This window comes from Lissotriton vulgaris, chromosome 1_1 (genome assembly GCF_964263255.1).
Source record: "Lissotriton vulgaris chromosome 1_1, aLisVul1.2, whole genome shotgun sequence".
Taxonomy (NCBI): Eukaryota; Metazoa; Chordata; class Amphibia; order Caudata; family Salamandridae; genus Lissotriton; species Lissotriton vulgaris.
This window is the reverse complement of record NC_141685.1, coordinates 543,317,357-543,340,945: the sequence shown is the minus strand read 5'-3', so window position 1 is coordinate 543,340,945 and position 23,589 is coordinate 543,317,357. Positions and strand designations below refer to the sequence as shown.

At 42.7% G+C, this 23,589-nt stretch overlaps 1 protein-coding gene across 5 annotated transcripts in view; it reads right to left on the bottom strand.

Moving 5' to 3' along the window:
- EVI5 (ecotropic viral integration site 5) overlaps window positions 1-23,589 on the bottom strand; it is a 1,064,947-nt gene that overhangs the window by 650,919 nt on the left and 390,439 nt on the right. For all 5 annotated transcript variants that reach the window (XM_086953930.1, XM_086953933.1, XM_086953929.1 and 2 more), the window contains 2 exons: window positions 15,569-15,694; window positions 14,803-14,946 (listed from right to left, as the gene is read on the bottom strand). In XM_086953930.1, coding sequence (XP_086810056.1) covers window positions 14,803-14,946; window positions 15,569-15,694 — 270 coding nt within the window. The remainder of the gene's footprint in view (window positions 1-14,802; window positions 14,947-15,568; window positions 15,695-23,589) is intronic.

The window sequence follows — 23,589 nt, the reverse complement described above, 5'->3', positions numbered from 1 at the left end:
CATCAACAGGCATATCCATAAGGGGTACATGAACTTCATCAGAAAGGTCTGTGGTGATGGTGCACCACACTACCGCCAACTGCTTACCCTAAACAATTGGCATTGTTTTTCGCTGCTCCTTTAATAGTCTGAGTCAGGAAGACCCAATATCTTCCAGTACAGCCAATAAGATCTCACCAACCATGCCCCAGAAGGCACACGTATGCCATCTCAGTAGGTAACTTGTGCTGACTGACATTAAAGCTAGGCTAAGCAAAAAAAAAATTGCTTTCCTAATAGCTTAATTTGTTTCGACACCCTGTCCGTGGAGAGGTGGAAATCATAGGAAATTAATTAGGATTAACCTTACTGGTGGACCACCAGACCCTACTGAACCAAAAGGCCTCAATTTGCTGAAGTGCTGCCAATGACCCAGGGAATTCTGGAACAAATGTGGAGAGTGCTCCTCAATCAGAAATCGGGAAGAAATCCAAGTGTCATCTTTATGCCCTTGCTACTTCTCAGAGAGAGTAGCGGAATGGAGATGACACCCACTTAGCCTTCTTCTGTTTTGATTCAATTTGTGACCTGTCGCTTGAACAATCTCTAGAGTGGGGAAAGGTCCGCACCCTCTACTTCGAGCAGGAGCAGGCTTGCATGCCTCTTTTGATGAGAGAGAAGATTCATCATACAATTTAGAGCTGTGCCCGGGCCACAACACCAAAGACAAACCATGTTCGGGTCTTTCACCAACATCTGTCAGACAGTCACTGCCCTATAGATTTAAAATAGGACATTGTGCCCTTCAATACTGGATGCAAAATGTTTGTAGAAAATGTCATCAATGCAACAAAAAGAGTGAGTAGAGCTCAAGATCCAAACTCAAAGCCACAGAAAGAAACAAACGGACATCGGCACACGGACGTGGCACTTATATGTGGCTCCACTCCGTCACTTATGGGGTGGAACGAAGACAACGAGGAGCACCATACCGCCACCTAGCAGCATGCAGAAGCACTGCTGTGACAGCTTTCGGATTCAGTCAGCCGCATGGGGCTGCTATTAGGGTGAGGAATCTGCTGTTAGCCGTATCCATCAAAAATGTAAAGTGCACACCAGAGCAGATAGTGGCACATGCAAAAGAAATGGTGCATGGTTTCCATACACTGTCTCTAAAATCTGGTGAAGTGATTCATACAACACACCAAATTCCAAAGATAGATTCTATTCAAGGCTATTTTTCACAAAGTGGAGAAAGTAATCGGCGGCCAGGGTAATACTGGAAGGGACAGTAGTCACCCAATGAAGAGCAGTTCTGGCCTCTTCCAAAGAAGAGGCAGACGGAATAAGAAGGAATTCATAGAAAATATAAAAAGATACATGCAGCTTGTCATTACTCTTTATGGTGATTCAGAAATCTTAGAACTTTCAAAGAGTCACGAATTAGATGAGCACTCCAGTGGTGGCAACAAAAACTAAAAGCAGCCTTTAACAAAATACATGAATAATTCTCTATAACTCCTAACGAAAATCGCAAAAGTAACTGCAACATCAGACAGCCAAGTAACATAGTCAGTTTGAAACAGGACCAACCCACGTTAACTAAGGATTCTAAACTCCTTTCTGCTATAAACACAAGCCAATGTTAGTAAATATTGTGATTACAAAATTGAAAAGAAAACAATGGTTTCCTATTTAGCTTTTTAGGTCTTGCCTAGGCAGCGCATGCACTGCATGCACTGTCTCTTCGAGATATGCTATATCTACAATGTGGGCTTCAAACAGCTCCCATCTTTTTAATTGGTTCCTGTTACTGCCCTTTGTAAATGCCTTCTTTTTTGCAAATATGCCTATTAGTCTCTCCTTTTGGTGTTTTGGATCCTCGCATGAGGACTGCCCTGGTTACATGTCTCATTTCGCTTCTGTTCATTTCAGTTTGTTGTGCGCACATTTTTTTTATTGCATCAGCTCATGTTCTCAGAATGCTGTTTGTTGGCTTTCCGAGGCAAACATGCGCAGCTGATGATTGCAACCAGTGTTACTGGTTTCCCCTCCCACCCACCATTTCTGTGTACTGTCCCCTGTGCAACACCCTCTACCCCGCCCTTGTTCCCTCCCCACTACCCTACTTGTATCTCCCAATTGCCTCTTCTCTTTCTTTCCACTACCAACACACTTCCCACATTCGCGCCCCGTCCCTTCCTCTTTCTCTATCGCCTGGTGTCTCTGTACATCTCGTTTACTCTGCAGCTCTTCTCTCTGTTTCCAATCTATCTGCACCTCGTCTTCTTCCCTTCGTTAATCTTTTGTCACTGCTATCTTTCCCTCTTTTCTCACCACCTTGACCAAGCTATTCTCTTCCCTCTCCATTCACCCGGCAGCAACCTTTTTTGCTCTATACTCACCTTTGTGTGCACATTGTATGTGGACACTCCCTGCCATTGTGCCTCCTCTCTTGCAAGTCTCCTTCCTCCGCCCTCTCACTTGCATGTCTCCCCCCTCCACCCTCTCTGCAGAAGCACTCAATTCTCCCCCATAGTACTGGTATATCAATATTGCTCCACTGTTCTGACTCCCACTTCCTTAATTTCTGACTCGCTGTACCAAGTCCACAGACACTCCCTCCAAGTTTCCTAATTGGTAACCCGCTCTATGTTGCCTTTCCCCTCGCGTCACATCTAGCACTCGCCATTTCTTTCCGTTACATTAGATCTATCCTCCTCTATATCACTTATAACTTCATATCCCCTCATCTGGGCATCACACTTCTCTCAGTGACTAAATTGTAGACTCTAGAGATCTTGGCTTCATCACTAGACTGCTCAAGTGATCCTGGACAAATCGCTTTCCCACCTGAATCAACCCTGATCTCTTTTGCCTACCTGAACTGTGAGCAGTTAAAAAGCCTCGCAAGCCTCCTTGCACAGAGCTTTACCCACCTATATTCTCTCCCATCATATTTTTCACCTCCAAGAATTCCCTCCTCTGCCCCCCCCCAAAATCAGATTCCACCAGATCCTGCTCTCAAGCCTTCTAACCTGTGTGCTCTCCCGACCACTGTACTTCACCTTCTCTCCCTTTATTATCCCCCCAACCCCAGGATCCAGTCTTCCCTCTCACCCCAAGAGTATGGGCATCCTCATCGCATTTCAACCCTTCAACCCTCCATGCTTTCTGTTTCTATTAATCTTTCTTCTTTCCCCCTACCGCACACTTTCACTCACCAGCACGTTCCTCGATCTACTCTTTCCCTCTCCATGTACACCTTCCATGTCTCTCTTAGGTTTATTTTTCCTTTTCTCTGCTCCCTTTCGATCTTCCCGGTTATCTCGCGTTGTATATTTTCTCTCTCCTTTTTATTCTCCCCGCTCCCTTCTCTCACACACACACTCTCTCTTTAGCTCATCCTTCTCCAACTCTTAAGTCCCCTTTCTCTCCCCTTCTTTATCTCTACCCTCCTCACTCATTTCCTCAATCTCTCTTCTAGCTTTCCTCCCTTTTATCTTTACTACTTCAGGTTTTGTTACCCCCTCTGCTCTCTTCACATCCTCTGTGTCCCCTTTGTATTTGCCCGTTCCTTCCTCTCTTTTCATGTGCTCCCCCTCTCCTTTATTTTATCTTTGCTCTCTCCATTCTCTTCACATCATTCCACCTCCTTTACATATTCAGATCTTTATTTTATGTCCTCCCCTTTGCTCTCAGTATACCTGTATACCTGTATACCAGTATACCTAGAGAGGAGTGGCCTAGAGTGGAGTGGTGTTGTAGAGTAGAGTGGCGTGGACCGGCGTGACAGAAAGTGGAGTGTCGTAGAGTGGCGGTGAGCAAAGTGAAGTGGTGTAGAATGGGGTGGCATAGGAGTAGAATGGAGTAGCATCGGGTTGGGTGTCATATTTACAAATGCACATGTGTGTGCCTTATATGTTAGCTACACAAGGAATCGTTTCACCCAGTGGTTCCCAAACTGTGCACCGCAGCACCCCGGTGCGCCTACCCAGGGGAGAATGAGAACGGGATTGTGCAGAAGTTGGGGTCTACTAGCATTAGGGACTACAAGGCAAGTGGGTAAGGAGGGACATTCAGAGAAAGTGGGAGCTCTTTCTCTGAATGTCCCTCCTTACCCACCTGCCTTGTATTCCCTAATGCTAATAGACCCCAACTTCTGCACAATCCCGTTCTCATTCTCCCCTGGGTAGGGATTAGGGCAGGAATCTGGCCTCTCCTCTGCCCACAGACAGCACACACAAAAAAAACAATTGATGGACAGAATGGAGAACAATGTCATACATTCACCACAGTAGAGAGATCTGGGCCTAAATCGATCGTTTTTTTGCTCAACATGCCATTCCAGTTTGGACCCAGCCATATGCAAATCATTCTTGACCCTGCGCCAAATGGGAACAGTCCAGCCCGAAGTGCCAGGCCAGGTCCTCCCTAGACTGGAAACAAGCATCCTAGGACCGGTTTCGGGCTTTCAGCCCTCATCAGCCAGGATAGCTTGACTCCAGTGGCATGTAGAGTAGAGAACCCACGTCTGGGCATACCCATCCCACTCGGGTTGACAAATGCAAAAAGAACAATTGATGGACAGAATGCAGAACAATGTCATACATTCATCCCAGTAGAGAAATCTGGGCCTAAATCCATTGTGTTTTTTGCTCACCATGCCATTCCAGCCATATGCAAATTAGTCTTTCAAGCGACTAATTTATAGCCACCAACCTATAAAAACATGATACAGATATCTGTGAATTTAGAAAACATGAAGGGAAAACTACTGTGGACTGTACTATCAGGTTGTAAACCAAAAAGCGAAATTGAGAAAATTGTATTGTCTGACCTAGATGGATGTTTGCTGTATTGTGTGCTTGTATTTACAAAAGCACATGCATGTGCCTTGCGTTAGTTACATGTGCAAGGACCCATGAAACCAACAGAAACAAGCACTGACAAAGCCAATAGGTCTCACCTATGAAAGAGCTATTGACTTTCCTAATGTGTTTTAGCCATGTTTTACACCAGCAAATTTGCTATTCAGCATGGCTACAAGTTACTGGTGTGGATTGGAGTGGAGTAGAGTTGTAGAAAAGAGTGGCCTAGAGTGGAGATGAGTGTTGTAGAGTGGCTTGGAGTGAAGTGGCATGAAGTGACTTGGAGTGGAGCGGCGTAGAATGGAATAGAGTGTTGTATTGTGGACTGGCCTAGAATGGTGTGTGGCGTGGCAAGGTCTAGAGAGGAGTGGCCTAGAGTGGAGTGGTGTTGTAGAGTAGAGTGGCGTGGACTGGCGTGACAGTAAGTGGAGTGTCGTAGAGTGGCGGTGAGCAAAGTGAAGTGGTGTAGAATGGAGTGGCATAGGAGTAGAATGGAGTAGCATCGGGTTGGGTGTCATATTTACAAATGCACATGTGTGTGCCTTATATGTTAGCTACACAAGGAATCATTTCACCCAGTGGTTCCCAAACTGTGCGCCGCAGCACCCCGGTGCGCCGTAATGAGGTGCCAGGGGTGCCGCACACAGTCTAGGGTGACCAACCGGCCGTAAATTTCACAGACTGTCTTTTGTCTGTAATTTTAGCCATCACAGGCAGCAGCGCTGCTCCCCTGTGAAAGGCCTCACCTCCGCTGATGGAGCCGCCTCGCACTCCTCCTAGAGCACACGACCAGCCCCTCCAGCCCACTGTCATTCAGTATGCAGCTGATTGCCACACACAGAATGACAATGGGGCAGTCTGGGGTGTTACAGCATGTGGTGGCCTCATCCTGCCTCAGTGTACAGTTAGATAAAAAGTAAAACGCCCAAGCTGCAAGGTTAGAGAACACTTCATTCAAAGTAGCCTGTAAAAAGTTAAAAAGAACAGGTTAACGTACTTTTTCTGTCTGGTCATTTTAGATCTGAAGTATTTTCAATATTATATTCAACAAAGCCATCAAAGCCATGGTTGCCTCTTTTTTATTTTAAGGAACTAGCAACCATTGACAAAGCCAATAGTCCTGGCTTGTTGTTGGTGTAATGATACTTGCTGTATTATATATCTGGATGCAATGACAGAAAGAACATAATACCAGTCAGGCGCAACACTATGCTAAGAGCAGATTTTTAGCCTAGGTGTTTTAAAATACGCTCCTGATTACATCCAACACCCCCTTTGAAGAGACACCAAGATTTTTCATACCACTTAAAGCCCTGGAAACAACACCATGTTACAGTCACCTCACATCCTGGCACTGCATCATGTGTGACTCATGACTTCTAAGTTTTCAGTCTGCCTATGTGCCGGGGCATAGTGAACTTTCCACCACCCCACCCCTTGCTGTAGTTCGTTCTTGACAGGCCTCTTCTGCCTGCAACTCTGCAGACAAAGGCTCAGCTCATAATGTGAAAAGGTGGGTGAGTAAATAAGTGAAGGAATGTCTGAATGGCTGGATGGATTACTGAAAGGATGAATGAAAGGGGGAATGGATAGATAATGAAAGAAAGGATGGATGGATGAGTGAATGAGTGGAAGTATGGATGAGAGAAAAGGTAAATAGATGGATGTATGGGTGGATGGATGGGTAAAAGGGTGGATGGGTTTGTGAAAGGATGGATGGATGAGTGAAAGGGCAGCTGATGGGTGAGTAAATTGGTGGATGGGTGTGTGAAAGGATGGATAGATGGATGAATGAAAGGGTAGATGATGGGCAAGTGAATGGGTGGATGGATGAATTGATGCGTGAAATGGTGAATGGATGGATGGATGAGTGAAAGGATGGATGTAAGTATTGATGAGTGAGTGAAAGGGGGGAGATGGACAAAAGGATGGATAGATGAGTGAAGTGAAAGATGAGATTAATAATTCAAGCATTCCAACCATTATAATACCTTCATTGCGTCCCAATTACTTTAAGGAAGACAACAGGAAGTACATATCCGCCACCCACCCACCTGTAAAAAAAAATTGTGGGGAGCCACGGCAAACTGCCGATTAGGTCAAAGGAGCCACAGGTCAAAAAAGTTTGGGAACCACTGATTTAACCAATAGAAACCAGCATTGTCAAAGTTAATACATCTTGCCTATGCAAGATCTATTGGCATTGCCATGTGTTTTAGCCATGTTGTACTTCAGTGTGTCTGTTGTTCAGCATGGCTAAAAGTTATTGGCTTAGACGAGAGTAAAGTGTCGTAGACTGGAAAGGAGTGTTGTAGAGTGGAGTGGTCTAGAGTTAAGTGGAGTGGTCAAGAGTAAATTAAAGTTCTTAAAAGTGTGGTTGCTTAGAGTGGAGTAGTGTAGAGTGTGGCGGGGAGTGGAGTGGTGGGGAGTGGAGTTTAACAGAGTGGAGTGGCATAAAGTGGAGTGGAGTGGCATAGAATAGAGTGGAGTGGAGTGGAGCAGAGTGTTGCAGTGGCCTAAAGTGGAGTGGCATAGAGTGGAGTACGGTGGCATAAGAGTGGAGTACGGTGGCATAAGAGTGGAGTACAGTGGCATAAGAGTGGAGTACAGTGGCTGAGTAGAGTCTGGTGGAGTAGAGTAGTGTAGCATAAAGTAAAGTGGATTGGTGTACAGAGGAGTAGAGTGTCGGAATGGAGAGTGGTGAAGTAGAGTGTTGTACAGTGAAGTGTCAGAGTAGACTGGCGTAAAGTGGCATGGTGTAGAGTGGAGTGTCATGGAGTGGCGATGAGCGGAGTGGCCTAGAGTGGAGTGGAGAAGAGTGGAGTGGCATAGGAGTAGAGTGGCGTAGCGTAGAGTGCAGTGTTGTGTCGTAAAGTGGACAGGTGCAGAGTGGACTGGAGCAGAGTGGACTGGCGCAGAGTGGACTGGCGCAGAGTGGACTGGCGCAGAGTGGACTGGCGCAGAGTGGACTGGCGCAGAGCAGTGTGCTGTAGAGTGGAATAAAGTATTGTAGAGTGGAGTAGTGTTGTAGAGTGGCGTAGAATCGGGGAAGAGGGAGGCAGATTGTAGGTGTCTGGTCGGTTGGTGGAAAGTCATGCGCTTGTTGATGTATGCTGGTCCTTCGTTGTGCAGGGCTTTGTAAGCGTGGGCCAACACAATATCTTGAACTGGCATCTCTTCTGATCGGGAGCCAGTGTAGCTTCTGGACGTGAGGTGTGATGTGGGTTCACATGGGGAGGTCGAATCGGAGTCTTGCCGCTGAATTTTGTATTGTCTGCAGTCTCTTAATGAGGCTTATGGTGATTCCTATGTAGAGCGCGTTCCCGTAGTCCAGCCTGCGGGTCACGAGGACCTGCATGACAGTCCTTCTGGTGTTGACTGACAGCCACCTGAAGATCTTGCGAAGAATGCGTAGGGTGTGGAAGCAGGCTGATGAAACAGACTGCATTTACCTGCTTTTCATCTTTAGCTGGACGACCAAGATGAAGCTGAGATTGTAGGCGTGGCCTGTCGGGCAGGTTATTGGCTGAGTTCAGTAGACCACCATGCATCGTTTCATGCTGAGGTTGTGTTCCCAAAGAGGAGGACTTCCATCTTGTCCGTGTGAGCTTGAGAGAGTTGTCCTTCATCCAGTCTGCGACCTTCATCAAACATCTGTTGATGTTAGCTCTGGTGTTGGAGAGGTCTTATGACCTCGACAGGATTAACTGGGTATTGTCGCCGTAGGATAGGATGTTGAGTCAGTGAGATCGGACAGTGTTGGCCAGAGGAGGGTTATGTATGTGTTGAAGAGGGTGGGGCTGAGGGATGATCCTTAGGGGATGCCGCAGATTATCTTCTTGGGTTTCGACGTGAACGGTGGAAGACAGATTCTCTGGGTTCTTGCAGTGAGATATGAGGTGATCCATTTGAGGGCGTCTCCCTTGATTACAATGCTGTGGAGGACATTATCCAAGATGTGATGGGAGACGGAGATGGAATGGGCTGACAGGTCCAGGAGGATGAGGGCTACTATTTCGCCGTGGTCCAGAAGGGCTCTGAAGTCATCGTGGCTGTGATCAGGTCTGCCTAAGTGTTGTGGTTGGCTCGGAATCCAGACTGAGAGGGGTCCAGAAGGTTGTATTCCAGGTGTTTTGCGAGTTACTGATTAACTGCCTTCTCAAGAACCTTTGCTGGAATGGGGAGATGGGCGGTAGTTCATCAGATCTGCTGGGTTGGCGGATGGTTTCTTCAAGACGGGTCTCATTTCAGCGTGTTTCCAGTTCTCAGGGAAGGCGGTCAAGGTGATGGAGGTATTCAGATTTTTCTGGAGGTTGTCGCCAATTGCCTTGCTCTAGAGGTTAAAAATGTGGTAGAGACAGGGGTTCATGGGTGCTCCCGAGTGTACATAGTTCATGATGGAGACAGTGGTGCGAGTTGTGAGTGGGTTCCAATGGGTGAGCAGGTGTGCACGGCTTGCGTTCAAGGGTGTGAGCAGGCTGAAACTGTCGTCGGCGGAGAGGTGGGGTTGTAAGTTTTCGTAGATGACACGCCTGGCCCTGCTGCTTGAATTTAGGGAAGCGGCTGAGCGGGAGTCTGGTTTTGCCGGCGCAGTCTGGTTTTGTCCCCCATAGGTCCACCTCCCTTAATCTTCGCACTTTATTTACGGTATTACATAGGATTGACCCTGCCACGCCAGCTGCTGCTGTCCTTTTGGATGCTGAAAAAGCATTTGATTCGCTCAAATGGCCTTTTTTCTTGTCAGTGATGAGACGCATGGGCATGCCAGAATGTTTTGTCTCCACGGTTACGCTTTTATACACCAAGCCTTCTGCCAGGTTTGCGCCTAAATGGTACCCTCTCCGAACCTTTTACCTTATCCCGCGGTACTAGACAGGGTTGTCCTTTGTCCCCCTTATTGTTCATTCTTGCGATGGATCCTTTAGTTCGCCATTTCCAGGAAAAGCATTTACGTCGCGGTCTTCAGTTTCGTACAGGCCCCCTTCTGGTTTCGCTCTATGTGAATAATATTATTTTGTATGTTAGAATGCCTCATCTGAACTTGGAACCCTTAATATTGGAAATTGCACAATTTGGCAAATTCTCCGGGCTCAGCATTAATTGGCATAAATCGGTCATCTTTCCGCTATCGGCTGGCACGACCACCTGGCCCTGTGAGTTCCCGCTTGAATGGTGCAATGACGCGATTAAATATCTTGGGGTGTATGTCCACCTTGATACCGCCACCATTATCAGACTGAATTACGGCAGACCCGTTGGTTCCCTGGAATCACAAATTACGAAGAGGCTACGACTAACCCTCTCGATGGCAGGCAGAGTTGCCATAATCAAAATGGTCGTCCTCCCCTGTTTTTTGTATCTTTTTAATAATATCCCCATACCCCTCACTAAAACCTTTTTTACGCAATCGCGTATATTGTTATTACGCCTTGTCTGGGCAGATAAGACGCCTCGAGTCTGTTGGCAGACCTTGACTTGACCGTATGAGAGGGGGGCTTTGGTGTTCCCGATTTTCATTTGTATTATCTCATAGCACAATGTTGTTATGCACATGTTTGGTTTCACCCCGAAGTTTGCATCCCATATTCTAAGCCGGAGGCCGACTTGGTACACCCACACCTCTTGTCTAATATCCTACCCACGAGATTCCCACGAGATCCCCGGGACATTCAAACAGTCTCCACCACGTGCTGGGCGTGGGTCAAGTTGTGAAGGTTGCTCGGGCTTGACATGCTTTATTCTCCTGCACTGCCCCTGCCTACCCCTTCTTTGTTTCCAATTACTGGCGAAGTTCTGGTCCAGCGCACACTGGAAAAATGTCACATCCGTACAGTGGGCGATCTGTTTCCTGACGTCCATGCTTTCACTGTGTCTGAGGAGGCCTGATACGCAGATCATTTCTGCATGGATATTTTTGTAATGAAACGAGTGCATTCCATGCTTCGTGCCACTTTCCCTTCCTTCTCTGCCGCCCCTGACACTACTCCACCGCTGACACTACTAATACAGAGCTCCACTGGTGCGCACTTGGTTTCCAAACTTTACAAGCAATGTGTGACGTCCAGGCCTATATCCGACGTTAAGGTGCGTGTGGCTTGGGAGGAGGATTTGGGTAGACCTATCACAGACGACCAAATGGAATGGTGTTGTAGGGCTACCAAGGAGATCTCGTTAAACAGTAGACAAATTGCTTCATTTTAAATTCCTTCGTAGGATATATCACACCCCTGCCCGCTCCCACAGAATTGATCCCAATAGGCCTCATCATTGCCCGAAATGCTTGGCTCCATTTGCCGACTTCGCCCACCTTGCCTGGACCTGTCCAACATACACCAGTATTGGTTACTAGTTCACGCCATGCTGGGAGACATCCTGTCCATGCAGCTACTGCCCACCCGGGAGATCGTGCTTTTAGGCTATGTAGCAAACTTCCCCAAAAAGGTCAAGAAGCTGTCGGCTCTGGGCTTTCAGTTGGCCAAGCGCGAAATTGCTCTATTATGGGGCAGCAAGAGAACTCCTTCCCTGAAGGCTTAGCTTCGTAGTTTAGCTTATTGTAATGTTAACTGGGAAGAGTATTCCACCTTGATACCCTGTGCCTCCCACCCAGTAGATATTTGGGGGCCATATCGAGACTACATAGACAGGAAGCGGTCTGAGCGTGACATACCGGAGTTGAGCGGCATTACACCTGAGGATATTGGTTAAATATCAGCTCCTAACTGGGTGCCAGGTCACTGTTCAATTTTGTTGCCTATTGCTGCTGTTTAGAGTGTCCTATAGATGTCATATGATTACTGCTGTGATTATCTCTTTTTATTGCTGAACCCTTCTGATCCACAACCGTGGCTGTATACCCCTGACACTTAAATGTATTGTATTTTCTATGCATACAATTATATTTGTCCATTGTATATGACGCTCCTTTTTGCACGTAATTTGTTGTCGCTCTTGCTGCAGATTGCTCTGTAATGTCCAACCTCCTTTAATATGCAAAACCTGAAAAGACAGTACTTTTTTTTTTTTTTTAATTTGGTAGATGACCAAGATTTTGCCTTGAAAGAAGTCAACCAGGATGTCACACTGTTCTTGGGAGGGGGTGATGTCGTTTTTGACAGCGCCGGAATTGGAGAACTCTCTCATAATGGCGAAGAGCTTCTTGCTGCGGTTAGTGTTGGCTTTTATGAGATCTGCTAGGGTGTTCTTATTTGTTTCTTTCAGGAGGCAGTGGTACTGGTTTAGTGCTGTCTTGAAAGTGGTATGGTCTCCTGTGTCTTTCCTGTTGCGCCACTTCCTTCCTAGTTGTCGGAAGTTGAATTTGGTGAATTTTACCTCTGCTGTAAACCAGCTGGCTCTTCTGGCAGGTCCTTTGGATTTGGCTGGCTTGGCGGGGGCTATTGTGTTGTCGCATTCTGGGATCCAATGGGAGAAGTTCTTCGCAGCATGTTCTGGGTTGTAGTGGTCGGTCCAGGTGAGCTGTGAGACATGGTTGTACTTGACTCTGTTGCTGGACAAGTTGCTTGAGTCCAATGTTGCTCCAGGAGGTTAGTTGTGTTGTCAACGCTGAGGTCGTCGAGGTAGAAGTTAAGATCCCAAGGACGAAGTAGTGCTCCGAGTCGATGGCCATCAGGGCGATGAGCTCAAGAATGGCATTTCAAAAGCGGGGACTAGGTCCTGGTGGTCTGTAGACGAGGGTGCCTCAGATGCTGCTTTTCAGTCGTGTGAAGTTGGAAGTTGAGATTCATTATCGGGGTCGTGCAGTGGATGGTGTCCTTGTAGATGATGGCAATTCAACCTCCATGTTTGTTTATTCTGTCCCGGTATGTTTTTTGAAGCCTTTGGAGGTGATGATGTGTGGCATGGAGGCGGGGTTCAGCTAGCTCTCTCTGAGGAAGATGTCATCTGAGGTAACAGATAAGATCATGTACCACATTTCTGTGGCGTGTTTGCCGAGCGGTCGTGCATGGAGTATAATGCACTGAGTTGTATTGTGGCACTCTCAGTCAGCGTGGTGGGCGCAGTCATATTTGCGGTGTCCTTGCCGTTGTTGGTCACTTCGGTGTTGCAGGTGAAGCAGCAGTGCTGGATGGAGAAGTGCCCTCTGGTGGTGCGTGGAGATGTGCGCCAGCAATATAGTTTTCGATGCGCCTGGGGATCCAGGACTTCGAGGTCTGCAGCGGTGTAGCTGCGTGGAGTGGAAGAGCCAGGGTTCCTGGAACTGGGCACGGTACAGGCGCGGACGGGCTCAGACAGACTTGCCTTTGGCAGAGCCGCATTGCAGCCTCCAGAAGTACGTCCTAGGCAGTGGGTGGGGCTCTGCTAGTGGCAGGAGGGAAGGTGGGAAGGCAAGCAGGCGAAGCAGTGGTGAAACAGAAGAAAAAACAACAGGCAGGCAGATCCAGAACAGTGAAAAAGCAATAACAGTAACCAGCAATTATAACAGTATTATCCGCACAGCGTATGCACACAGAGCAAACCAGAACAAAGGCTGGCGCAAGGTCACTGGTACAGGAAGTAGAGTGTATTGGCATAGAGTGGTGCTCAGTAGAGTCGGGTGGGGTAGTGTTGAGTAGAGTGGAGGGAAGCATTGTAGAGTGGAGTAAAGTGTTGTGGAGTAGTGTTGTAGAGTGTCGACAAGTAGAGTGTTGTAAAGTGGAGTAGACTTCCTTAGAGTGAAGTTGCCTGCCACAGACTGAAGTAGAGTGTCGCTAGACTGTAACTAGAGTGCCATTAAAGTGGAGCAGTGAAGAGTGGTGTTGAAAAGAATATCAGAGTGAAGTGTTACAGAGTGAGATAAATTGGCATAAAGTGTAGTAGTGTCGTAGGCTAAAGTAGATTGGAGTGGAGAAGCATGTCATGTCGTAGAGTAGACTGGAGTAGTGTGTCATAGAGTGGAGTAGAGTGTCGTAGAGTGGAGTAGCATGACATAGAATTAGGTAGAGTATCGTAGGGTTTTGGAGAACAGAGTAAAGCGTTGTAGAGTAGAGTGTCGTAAAGCAGAGTAGTGTGTTGTAGAGAGGAGTAGAGCGTTGGAGAGTATTGATGAGTGGAGAGGCAGAGTGGAGTCTTGTAATGTGGTATAGGGTGGCACAGAGTGGAAAGGCGTAGAGCGGAGGAGAGTGGCATGGAGTAAACTGCTGTTGAGTAAAGAGGCACAGATTAGTGTGAAGTGGAGAATAGTGTGGTTGAGTGGAATGAGGTTGAGTATCAGAGTAGAACAGTGGCAGAGACTGGAGTAAATTGGCGTGGAGTTGCATGGAGTGGAGAAGAATGGAGTGGTGTAGAGTGCAGTAGTGTTGTAGAGTAGAGTGTCTTAGAGTGGAGTTGTATGGAGTGGAGTGTCAGAGTGGACTAGACTGTTGTAGAGTGGGTCAGATTGGAGCGTGGCATAGTGGGGTGACAGAGTGGAGGGGAGCGGCAGAGAAGAGTTGCCCAGAGTGGAAAAGAGAGCCGAGGAGCGTTGTAGAGTGGAGTAGATTGTCGTAGAGTGCAGTAGAATGTTGTTGAATGGTACAGAGTAGCATAGAGTGGAATAACAGACTGGAGCAGCGTGTATTGATTCATGTGACATGCACCGGATCGAAGCTGCTGTCTCTATGTGTCGTTTTTAAAAAGATGAAACTAATCCATGTGTGTGTCTATTCTAAAAAGATGAAGCCAAAGTGTGAGTATTGATTAAAAAAAGATGAAACCATAGCGAGAGAGAGAGATCCTCCCAAAGACATCTGGGGCGAGCCCACTGATCAATGAACACAAAAGAAGTGAGGGTGACAAAGACGCCAACCAATGGTAGGTAATAAGTGGGCTCCAGACTCTTTTTTAGGCTTATTTAGGATACAATAGAACTCGAACAGACAGTGCATGCGTATTGCCTAGGCGAAACCTAAAAACAATTTCTCCATGGGCACAACAGATACAATAAACATGTTAACAAACCATTTTCAGGGGGACTCACCTCCGACATAAATATATCAAATAATCTTGTAGCAACTGGTAGTGGGAAATTTGTAAGAAAGATAGTTAAAAACCACGACGAAGCGTACATTGAGGTATGAAAACTCTGAGCTTGAAAGTGCACAAAAAGCTCGGGGAGCTGTTCCTAGAAAGAGAACAAGAAACCAATGTTAGAATAAATTATTTTATTTCATACTGCATCTAGTCGTCTCTAAATGGAGTGTGTTATTTTGCACTGAAAATAAAAGCAATACTTTGCTAATCAGAAATTTGTTCAAATATGGGTAGAAGATGCGGTAACCCTCAAACTGTGTTTGCACCAGTTATGAAATCAAAGGCTTCTTCGCAGGCTGCGCATGCATCTGGATTCTATTAACCACAATTCTCTCCAAATAATACCTGGAGCAATTTGTACAGGCCAACCAGTGCAAAATGGGAATCCCAGGAAGAAAAACTGGTTCCCAAAGACATTTCAAGAATACTGTCCAAGACCAGTGAAAAACTTAATATGGTGCACAAATGGTCCCGGGAGACAAGGGTACCGTGCAATAAGAGTATTTGTCCCCCAAACCTACCACCATAGATCTAACAAGACTGCCAATAAATAATATGCATTTTCATATCTCAGGCAGTATACGCACATGACATTTTTTTAAATCATAAATTAGTCTGTCACAACTATTGCCTAACTATAAATAGGCTTAGAATAAAGAGTGGAGTAGACAGATTCACATTTCTTCTACAACACAGACAATGTAAATACGTACCTGTATCATACATTCAAACTGATACATACAAAGGCCCAGCTCTGCCATGCTTGGTTTAAAAAGTTCCCGTAGTCTATAATCTTGCATTAATTTAACAAACACACAAAATGCTTCTTCTTCCGGCATCTAGAGTAAAAAAAAACGTGATTATTAACTAATAGTACAAATGTTATTTCAGTAATCGCTTGAACTGCAACGCATATTGGCCTCACATTGTCACACTTAGAGGTTTCTCAATGTCAGAAATGGATCCAATAACACTTATGTTAAGCACAACGGGGAAGACCAATTGGCAAACTCGGGGCATATGGTCGTCATCAATTAGTATCTCTAATTCAAGGTCAGGGATTATTTTCAGTTGAATTTAGTATGAACATTAAGGGGGAAGAAAAAGAAGTTAGATTATTACGGTTTCAAAATAAAAAGTAGCTACTTACATCCGTTTACCAAACCTTTGTTTTACATTTCAAACGTTACCTTAATTGGTAAGAATGTTCTTCTCGTTATAGTTCTTAGGTGTGCTACAGCTTTTGTGTGGCATATAGAAAAGGTTATTGAAGAAGTTGAACACACCAGTCAACGTTGAGTTTGTACATAGACACGTTTATTCATGTCCTTCCAAATCAGCACCAGGAGACAAGCAGGGACACGTTTACTCGTGTCCTTCCAGAACAGCCCCCGGAGACTAGTGTCTCCGTCATTTGAACCATCACATTCAGAAACAGTATTTCCAATGTTGTTCTTCTATGCATTACGCTCAGCACCGCACGAGGCAGGCAACAGTGGAGCATGGAAGAACACAGATCACCACAACTACATCTTCCCCTCTTAATAATAAGAAAAGATAAAACTTATAAGATTAAAGATTTTATTTCATGCTTTGTAACTCCTGGGAGATCCATATTAAACCAGTAAACAACAAAAAGGAGCCATTTTGAGTCTCAAAAATGATCTGAACATAACAATCAAACCTGCGGACAAGGGGGGTGGGGTGGTAATTGTTGACACCTCAGATTATGAAAATAGAGTGCAGAAACTCCTGAATGTGGAGGCTCATTACCAAAAAGTCTCTATGAATAATTGGACTTCCCTTGATAGAGAAATTACAAACCTTCTATCAGTAGTCAAAGATAATGAATGGATCTCAGAAAAGGAATATAGGTTTCTAAATAATGAAAGAGCCATTATCCCTGCGTTGTATGAATTGCCGAAAATCCATAAGGATATCAACAATCCACCACTTAGACCTATTGTCAGTTGTATCAATTCCCCACTTGAACCATTAAGTCAATACATAGATAGCTTTTTAAAACCCCTGGTTCAGAGGCATAAATCATATATTAAGGATTCGGCACATATGATATCTACCATAGAAGGCCATAGCTGTAACATTCAGACACAATTGCTGGTCACCCTTGATATCGAGGCTTTGTATACAAACATACCCCAGGATGACACACTAAATGTCATCAGTAGCATCCTGGGTCCTGCAGAATGCAGAGAAGCACATGTCGATTTCATCTTGGCATGTGCTGGCCTGGTATTAAAACATAATTTGTTTCTGTTCAAAGAAGACCTCTACCTCCAATTGTGCCCCCAGTCTGGCCTGTCTATATGTTGAGCAATTTGAGGAGATCCATATCTTCAATTAATCTGCTCCGTTTTTTGAGAATGCAATTAAATGGAGCAGGTTCATCGTCGATATCCTATTTATTTGGGAAGGCAATGTTGACCTTTTGGAGGAATTTTTACAATGGTTGAATTTGGGTGATGTGAATCTTAAATTTACATCAGAGTATAGTAACCAAAGTGTTAACTTCTTGCATTTAAAAATTAAGGATAATAATGGCACATTAGAGGTGGAGCTATTTTCGAAACCCACTGACAAGAACACCTTATAACACTACTCGAGTTTCCATCCTAAGTCACAAAAAGACAACATTCCATTTGGGCAGTTCCTTCAATTACAAAGGAAATGTTCCTCACTGGATGGTTTGTATTAACACTCAGAGATTTTAAAAACAAAACTTAAGAGTAGGAGTATACCCCCAAAAAATCATTACCCATTCCTTTAAACAGGCTAGATTTTATAATTGTGACAATATGTTAACTGGCCAATTTGAAAAGAAGCAAAACAAAAATGACAAACAAAGGCTAGTATTCGTAAGTCAATTTTCTCATCTTAGCAATAAGATTAAAAATATCATTAATTCCAGTTGGAGTATTCTTAATGATAACAAGCTGACTGTCCTAGTGAAACCCCTATTTGCATTCAAACGCAACTACAATTTGAGAAAGTAATTAGTACACACCTATCGGGAAGGGCCCCCCAAAATCAACGCACCATCATGGGCACAAAAGCAACTGCCAACTATAAATGTAGTCAATGCAGTATGTGCGAACAATGTTTAGTGGGGAAGGAGTTGACATATAATAAATATACACTTATCTCCAAAGCTTTAAAAAACTGTAGAAGTAAAAATGTGGTATATTTGCTTCTATGTCCGTGTAACCTTGGTTACGTTGGGAAGTCATCCAGAGAGGTTCGAATAGGACTATTGGAACATAAGTCAGCCATTAAAAACAATAAGGAAAATGCAACACTCGTAAGTCACTTTTAAAATAAGGGTCACTCGTGCATTGACTTTAAATGGTTAATTATTGAGAATAGAGGGTAACAAAAGCAGAGGAAATCTAACTCTCAAACGTAAGAGTTGCGAACAGTGGTACATCTCATCATCAAACTTTATTCGGTCATTACGATCATCAAAGTATGTAGGCGTACAATACAGTATATTAATAAGAGAAAGATTTTCATGTTGGGTATTTTGGGCCAAGATGGATGACATTTATACAAAAGCAAAGCATAATAAAAACCAAGGCATTAAAAACGAGAAAAAGGTAGATAAAAATAGCTGCGACAAAGTAAAATGATGACAAGCTAAAAACACTTAAAAAGAAAAATTATGGAGCCGTAAATGTACATAGAGTGCTAATGTATAACGTGCAAGAATACGGTGCAGAGCGGAAATATGGACGGCAAAATATCGTGTGACATAAATATCCCCGCAGAAATATCGAAAAGAAGAAATATCGACAACAAAAATATAGTTTGACCTGAATATCGACTGACAGGTAAGTAATATCGATAACAATAATATAGTTGTAATAAATTTCGTTTACAAAAATATAGTTTACAAAAATATCGATTTTTTAATAATGATATGTATTTTAGTGTTTTTAATGAGTATTGTTTGTCAATTTATTATATGTTGTAAAATTGTATTAGTTATTAATGTATTTTATGTTGAATTTTGTGTTATTAGTTCCGTAGCGGGTTGTGGGTTTATAGGGGAATAGGGTGGTAAGTAATTTAAATATATACAATTAATTGATTAATTAATGTGTTAATTTAATATAAATTGTTTAATAATTATTTGTTAATTAATTTCAATTAGTTAATTATTAATTAATTATGTTAATTATGTTATTTGTTTAATTAATTTTAGGTGTGCGTAGTGGAGTTTATATGTGAAAATGGTGTGAAGTAATTACATTTTTATTGAATAATTATTAAATACTTTATAAATTAATTATAATTAATTAATTATTCATTGTAAAAGAGTAAATAATTTTAGGTTTGTGTTGTGGTGTTTATAAGTGTATATGGTGTGAAAGCTGTCAATTAATTAATGAAAAAATACATTTTTTATTAATTAAATAGTAAATATTAAATGTAATTGAGTAATTAATTTTAGGTGTGTAGGTGTTAATAATATATTTAAATGTATATATTAATTATGTTTATAATCTAAATTACATTTTATAAAAAATTTGATAGTTGTTTTTTTTTTAATTGTTTTGAGTTCCAGCGCTTTCCCTACTGTTGTACCCTGTGGAGTGGGAATAGTAATTTTTACGCCTACGCTATCCAGCGCTTTCCCTACTGTTGCACCCTCTGGAGTGGGAATAGTAATTTTTACCCCTACGCTATCCAACGCTTTCCCTAATGTTGCACCCTTTGGAGTGGGAATAGTCATTTTTACCCCTAGACTATCCAGCGCTTTCCCTACTGTTGCACTCACTGGAGTGGGAATAGTAATTTTTACCCCTACGCTACCCAGCGCTTTCCCTACTGTTGCACTCACTGGAGTGGGAATAGTAATTTTTACCCCTACGCTATCCAACACTTTCCCTACTGTTGCACCCTTTGGAGTGGGAATAGTAATGTTTACCCCTACGCTATCCAACGCTTTCCCTACTGTTGCACCCTTTGGAGTGGGAATAGTAATTTTTACCCCTACGCTATCCAGCGTTTTCCCTACTGTTGCACTCACTGGAGTGGGAATAGTAATTTTTACCCCTACGCTATCCAACGCTTTCCCTACTGTTGCACTCACTGGAGTGGGAATAGGAATTTTTACCCCTTCGCTATCAAATGTTTTAACTACTAATGTTTTTATACTGTTATTAAATGTATGCATTATTTTTTTATACTTTTATGTGTTAAATATATGTATATGTACACATTTATTAAGTTTATATAGATTACATTTAGTTCATTTGTTATAAATAGTTAAAATATAAAAGTGATGTAATTTATTTTGTTAATATTAATTTTATTTAATTTAAGTTCTAATATTTATTAAAGTCGATATTTTTTACATCTATATTTATTACATCTATAGTTTTTGAGTCAATATTTATGTACTTACCTGGTAAAGTATAGGGAGTTGATAGTTTTGTAATTGATATTTTTACATCTATATTTTTGTAAACTATATTTTTGTTATCGATATTTAAACATGGAACCCAAGAATACAATATTGCACAAATTCTCAGTAATTTTGCATGAATTATATATTAATATGTACACAAAATATCAGATGTAGACTAGATACTAAATGAAGATTAATATTTGATCTGAAAGTGTGCTTAATTCATTTTTAGAATCTGCCTCCTGATAAACCACATTCTCCCCAGGAATTTGGCCACTTCACATACTATTAGTGGCCTTGTATCTATTCTGAGGATACGTAGTGCCTCTAAATGGCTATGGGTTTCGAGTAGTCTAAAGGCAGGAGCTAATCATTTAGATATTGGATTTTTATACAGAGGGCATGCAAAGAGAATATGCTGGATCGTCTCCTTTATCTCAAAGCAACATGGACAGTGGCAAAGTGTGTCCGAAGAGCCCCTGTTCCATGACGTTGTAAAAGAGTTCAAAGGGAGACATCCAAATCTAAATTGGATAAATAACTTCCTCTCTTGTGTAACAGTAATGAAATCCATATAAGGTTCATACACACTAAGCACCTTAAACTCCATAAATGCTAATGTGAGGCGACCTCCTATTGCATATGTGACAGTTCTCTCTGCAACCCATTTCCAGTAATAAGACTTAACCTACTCTAGTTGCGAACAGTGGTATATCTCAATTTTAGTGCAAAGTGATTGGCGTGCACTGCCTTGTTTTCAAAATGGTAGGTTTAACTGATATGCTGTGCTCCCGGGAATCACTCCCCACTCAGGAGTGTATGCAATGTAGCGCTGGGTTGCAGTTCAAACGACGTTTTGGACTGGCTCTCGGGGCACTAGTTAGTGGTGCTGTGTATCCAGCTTAATTTATGATCTGTTTTTTGGTGATCCAATAAACAAAAAAAACTTCTCTTCTTTAATTGAATGGCTTCTTTATTTTCAATGTTCCGTTTCACATTGGTTATCTCTTAGCCAACTGCCATGTATTCCTTTATAAATGGCTATCTTTTTTTCTTTCTTTTTTATTCATCCATCCCAATGCATTTCGGCAAACACAGTGCCTTTATCAAGGGAATATCTGTGAAACAAACAGCATTTATTCAGATAATGCACGTATAGGAACGAAATTTTCTACCCTTAAATACATACATCTATGATTGCTCTGTTACTTTAATAGCAATGTTTCTATGTTGGTGTGTATTAATGAATTATAATCAGTGGATCTATCTGATCTGTATGGTGTTATATGGAAATGGTCACTAAGCGTGGTCATAGTGTCCATAGGTGTTAGTCTCCCCAGTTACCGCGTTCTACCCCAACTATGGGGATCGCGTGCTGATCGTTTTAAGATAGCGTTGTCCTATCGGGGAACCGCCTTATCTATCGTATGTGTAGGAATGTTAAACGCTAGTATCTTTCTGGGGCAGATAAAAATTATTATTGTTAAGCATTTCCAAAAGCTGGAAGTGGTTTCCGTTTCTCCCACGGCTCTCAATTAGTGTTCGCGGTCTCTTACCCTGTTTGGCATGATGTTCGTTTCAGCGTGTTCAGCTCTATCGTGGATCAGCTTACGCGTCGCATTCTAACGTCATTACGCTTATGGCGTCGTGGGTGGTAGATTATTTGATCAGTCTCTTAAATCAACCTATCGTGTTCTACTTATGCCCTCCTTCAGGCATCTTCTTCTGCTTTTCAACAGAGATATAAGTTTGTCTCTTTTCTTTGAAAAGGAAAAAAACTATAATCAAATCAATCTATTAATTTCTCTATTCAAGGAAAGAAGTGGGCGAAATAATAGTTTACAAGGAGGCTTGGAATACATCAGACGGTCCTCCTTTATAATTGCTTCAAAAGTTTGGTGAATAAGTTAAATATGACCATGTTCTAAAGGTCTAAGTCATAAATGACCCTCTCCAACACCCCTTTTAAATCAAAGATTTTAATGTGTGTGGGGGACGACGACACTGCACTCTACAAGACTTGTTATCAAATTTTGTAGTGGGTCCATCAAATTGCCATGGCCTTACATAGGGCAAACTAAACTCTAAAGAAAAGAGAAGAGGTCTATGATCACTAAATGGAGAATCTACAATTTTCAGATCAGTTAACAGGTTAAAGATAGTGTAAGAAGCTATGATGTAATCAACGATAGAAAATCCCTGTGGGATTTATGAGTACATTGAGTAGGAGAGTCTTGGTTGAATCTTCCATTTGCAATCACACGTTTATTCTTTCTTAAATGGCTAAGGAGTAAATACCCTCTTTTATCAGTTCCCAGGAGCGGAAGAAAAAGCAGTGGTGGGATGTGGAATGATGCTTCTTTCTCTGCATCTAAAAATATATTAATAGAGTTGTTGAAGACTTTGCAATTCAAGTCTTCAATTCACAGAAGAACAATTATTACTTACCTGTAAACAGGTGGTTCTCCAGTATTGGTGTCTTTCATAGATTCACATGCTTGAATATTCCCCGTCGTCGAAGTGGGAGTCCCACGGTAAATAAAATAGCAATAATGCTAAATATAAATATAGAAATATATATATACATAATACCAGAAAAGAAGGAAATACATAGAAATCCTCTAAAAACAAATCCTACATAGGAATGCATGGTAGAGAGAAAAAACCATTTGTAACACATTAGTGTCATTATGTTAGTCCAAACTGCGGCCAATCAGGCGCCAGCACCCTCTAGAACCTTCTCCTCAGAAGCTCAAGCCCTCAGATTTTCGTAGCACAAGTAATAAAGAGCGTATAAGGAGAGAAAAAAAAAGAGCCTCTGAGGTGAGGAGGGTGGGTCGCATGTGAATCTATGAAAGACACCAATACTGGAGAACCACCTGTTTACAGGTAAGTAACAATTGTTCTTCTCCAGTATTAGGGGTGTCTTTCATAGATTCACATGCTTGAATAGAATAGAAACCTTGAAACAAGTAAGGGTTCGGCTTGAGCGCAGTAAGGCTACGCCTGTATAAGTATCTAAACAAAAAAACAAAAAAACTGCCAATACTGCTCTTGGCGATTTATAAACGGTAAGAGAAGTCGAGTGACCTTTCTCAACTTCCTCGACCAATTATTCAGTCGACACCTAATGTATATCAAAAGGAGAAATTTATTTATTTTCTACTTCCACCAATTCATCATTAATTTCAAGTTTTCTTGGGAAGTTTTTTTCAAAATTTTTTTATATACATGAAAGCAACTCAAAGAAACATCAGAAACATTTTTTCAAAAAGTTTTCTCAAATAGAAGTTTGGTGTGGGT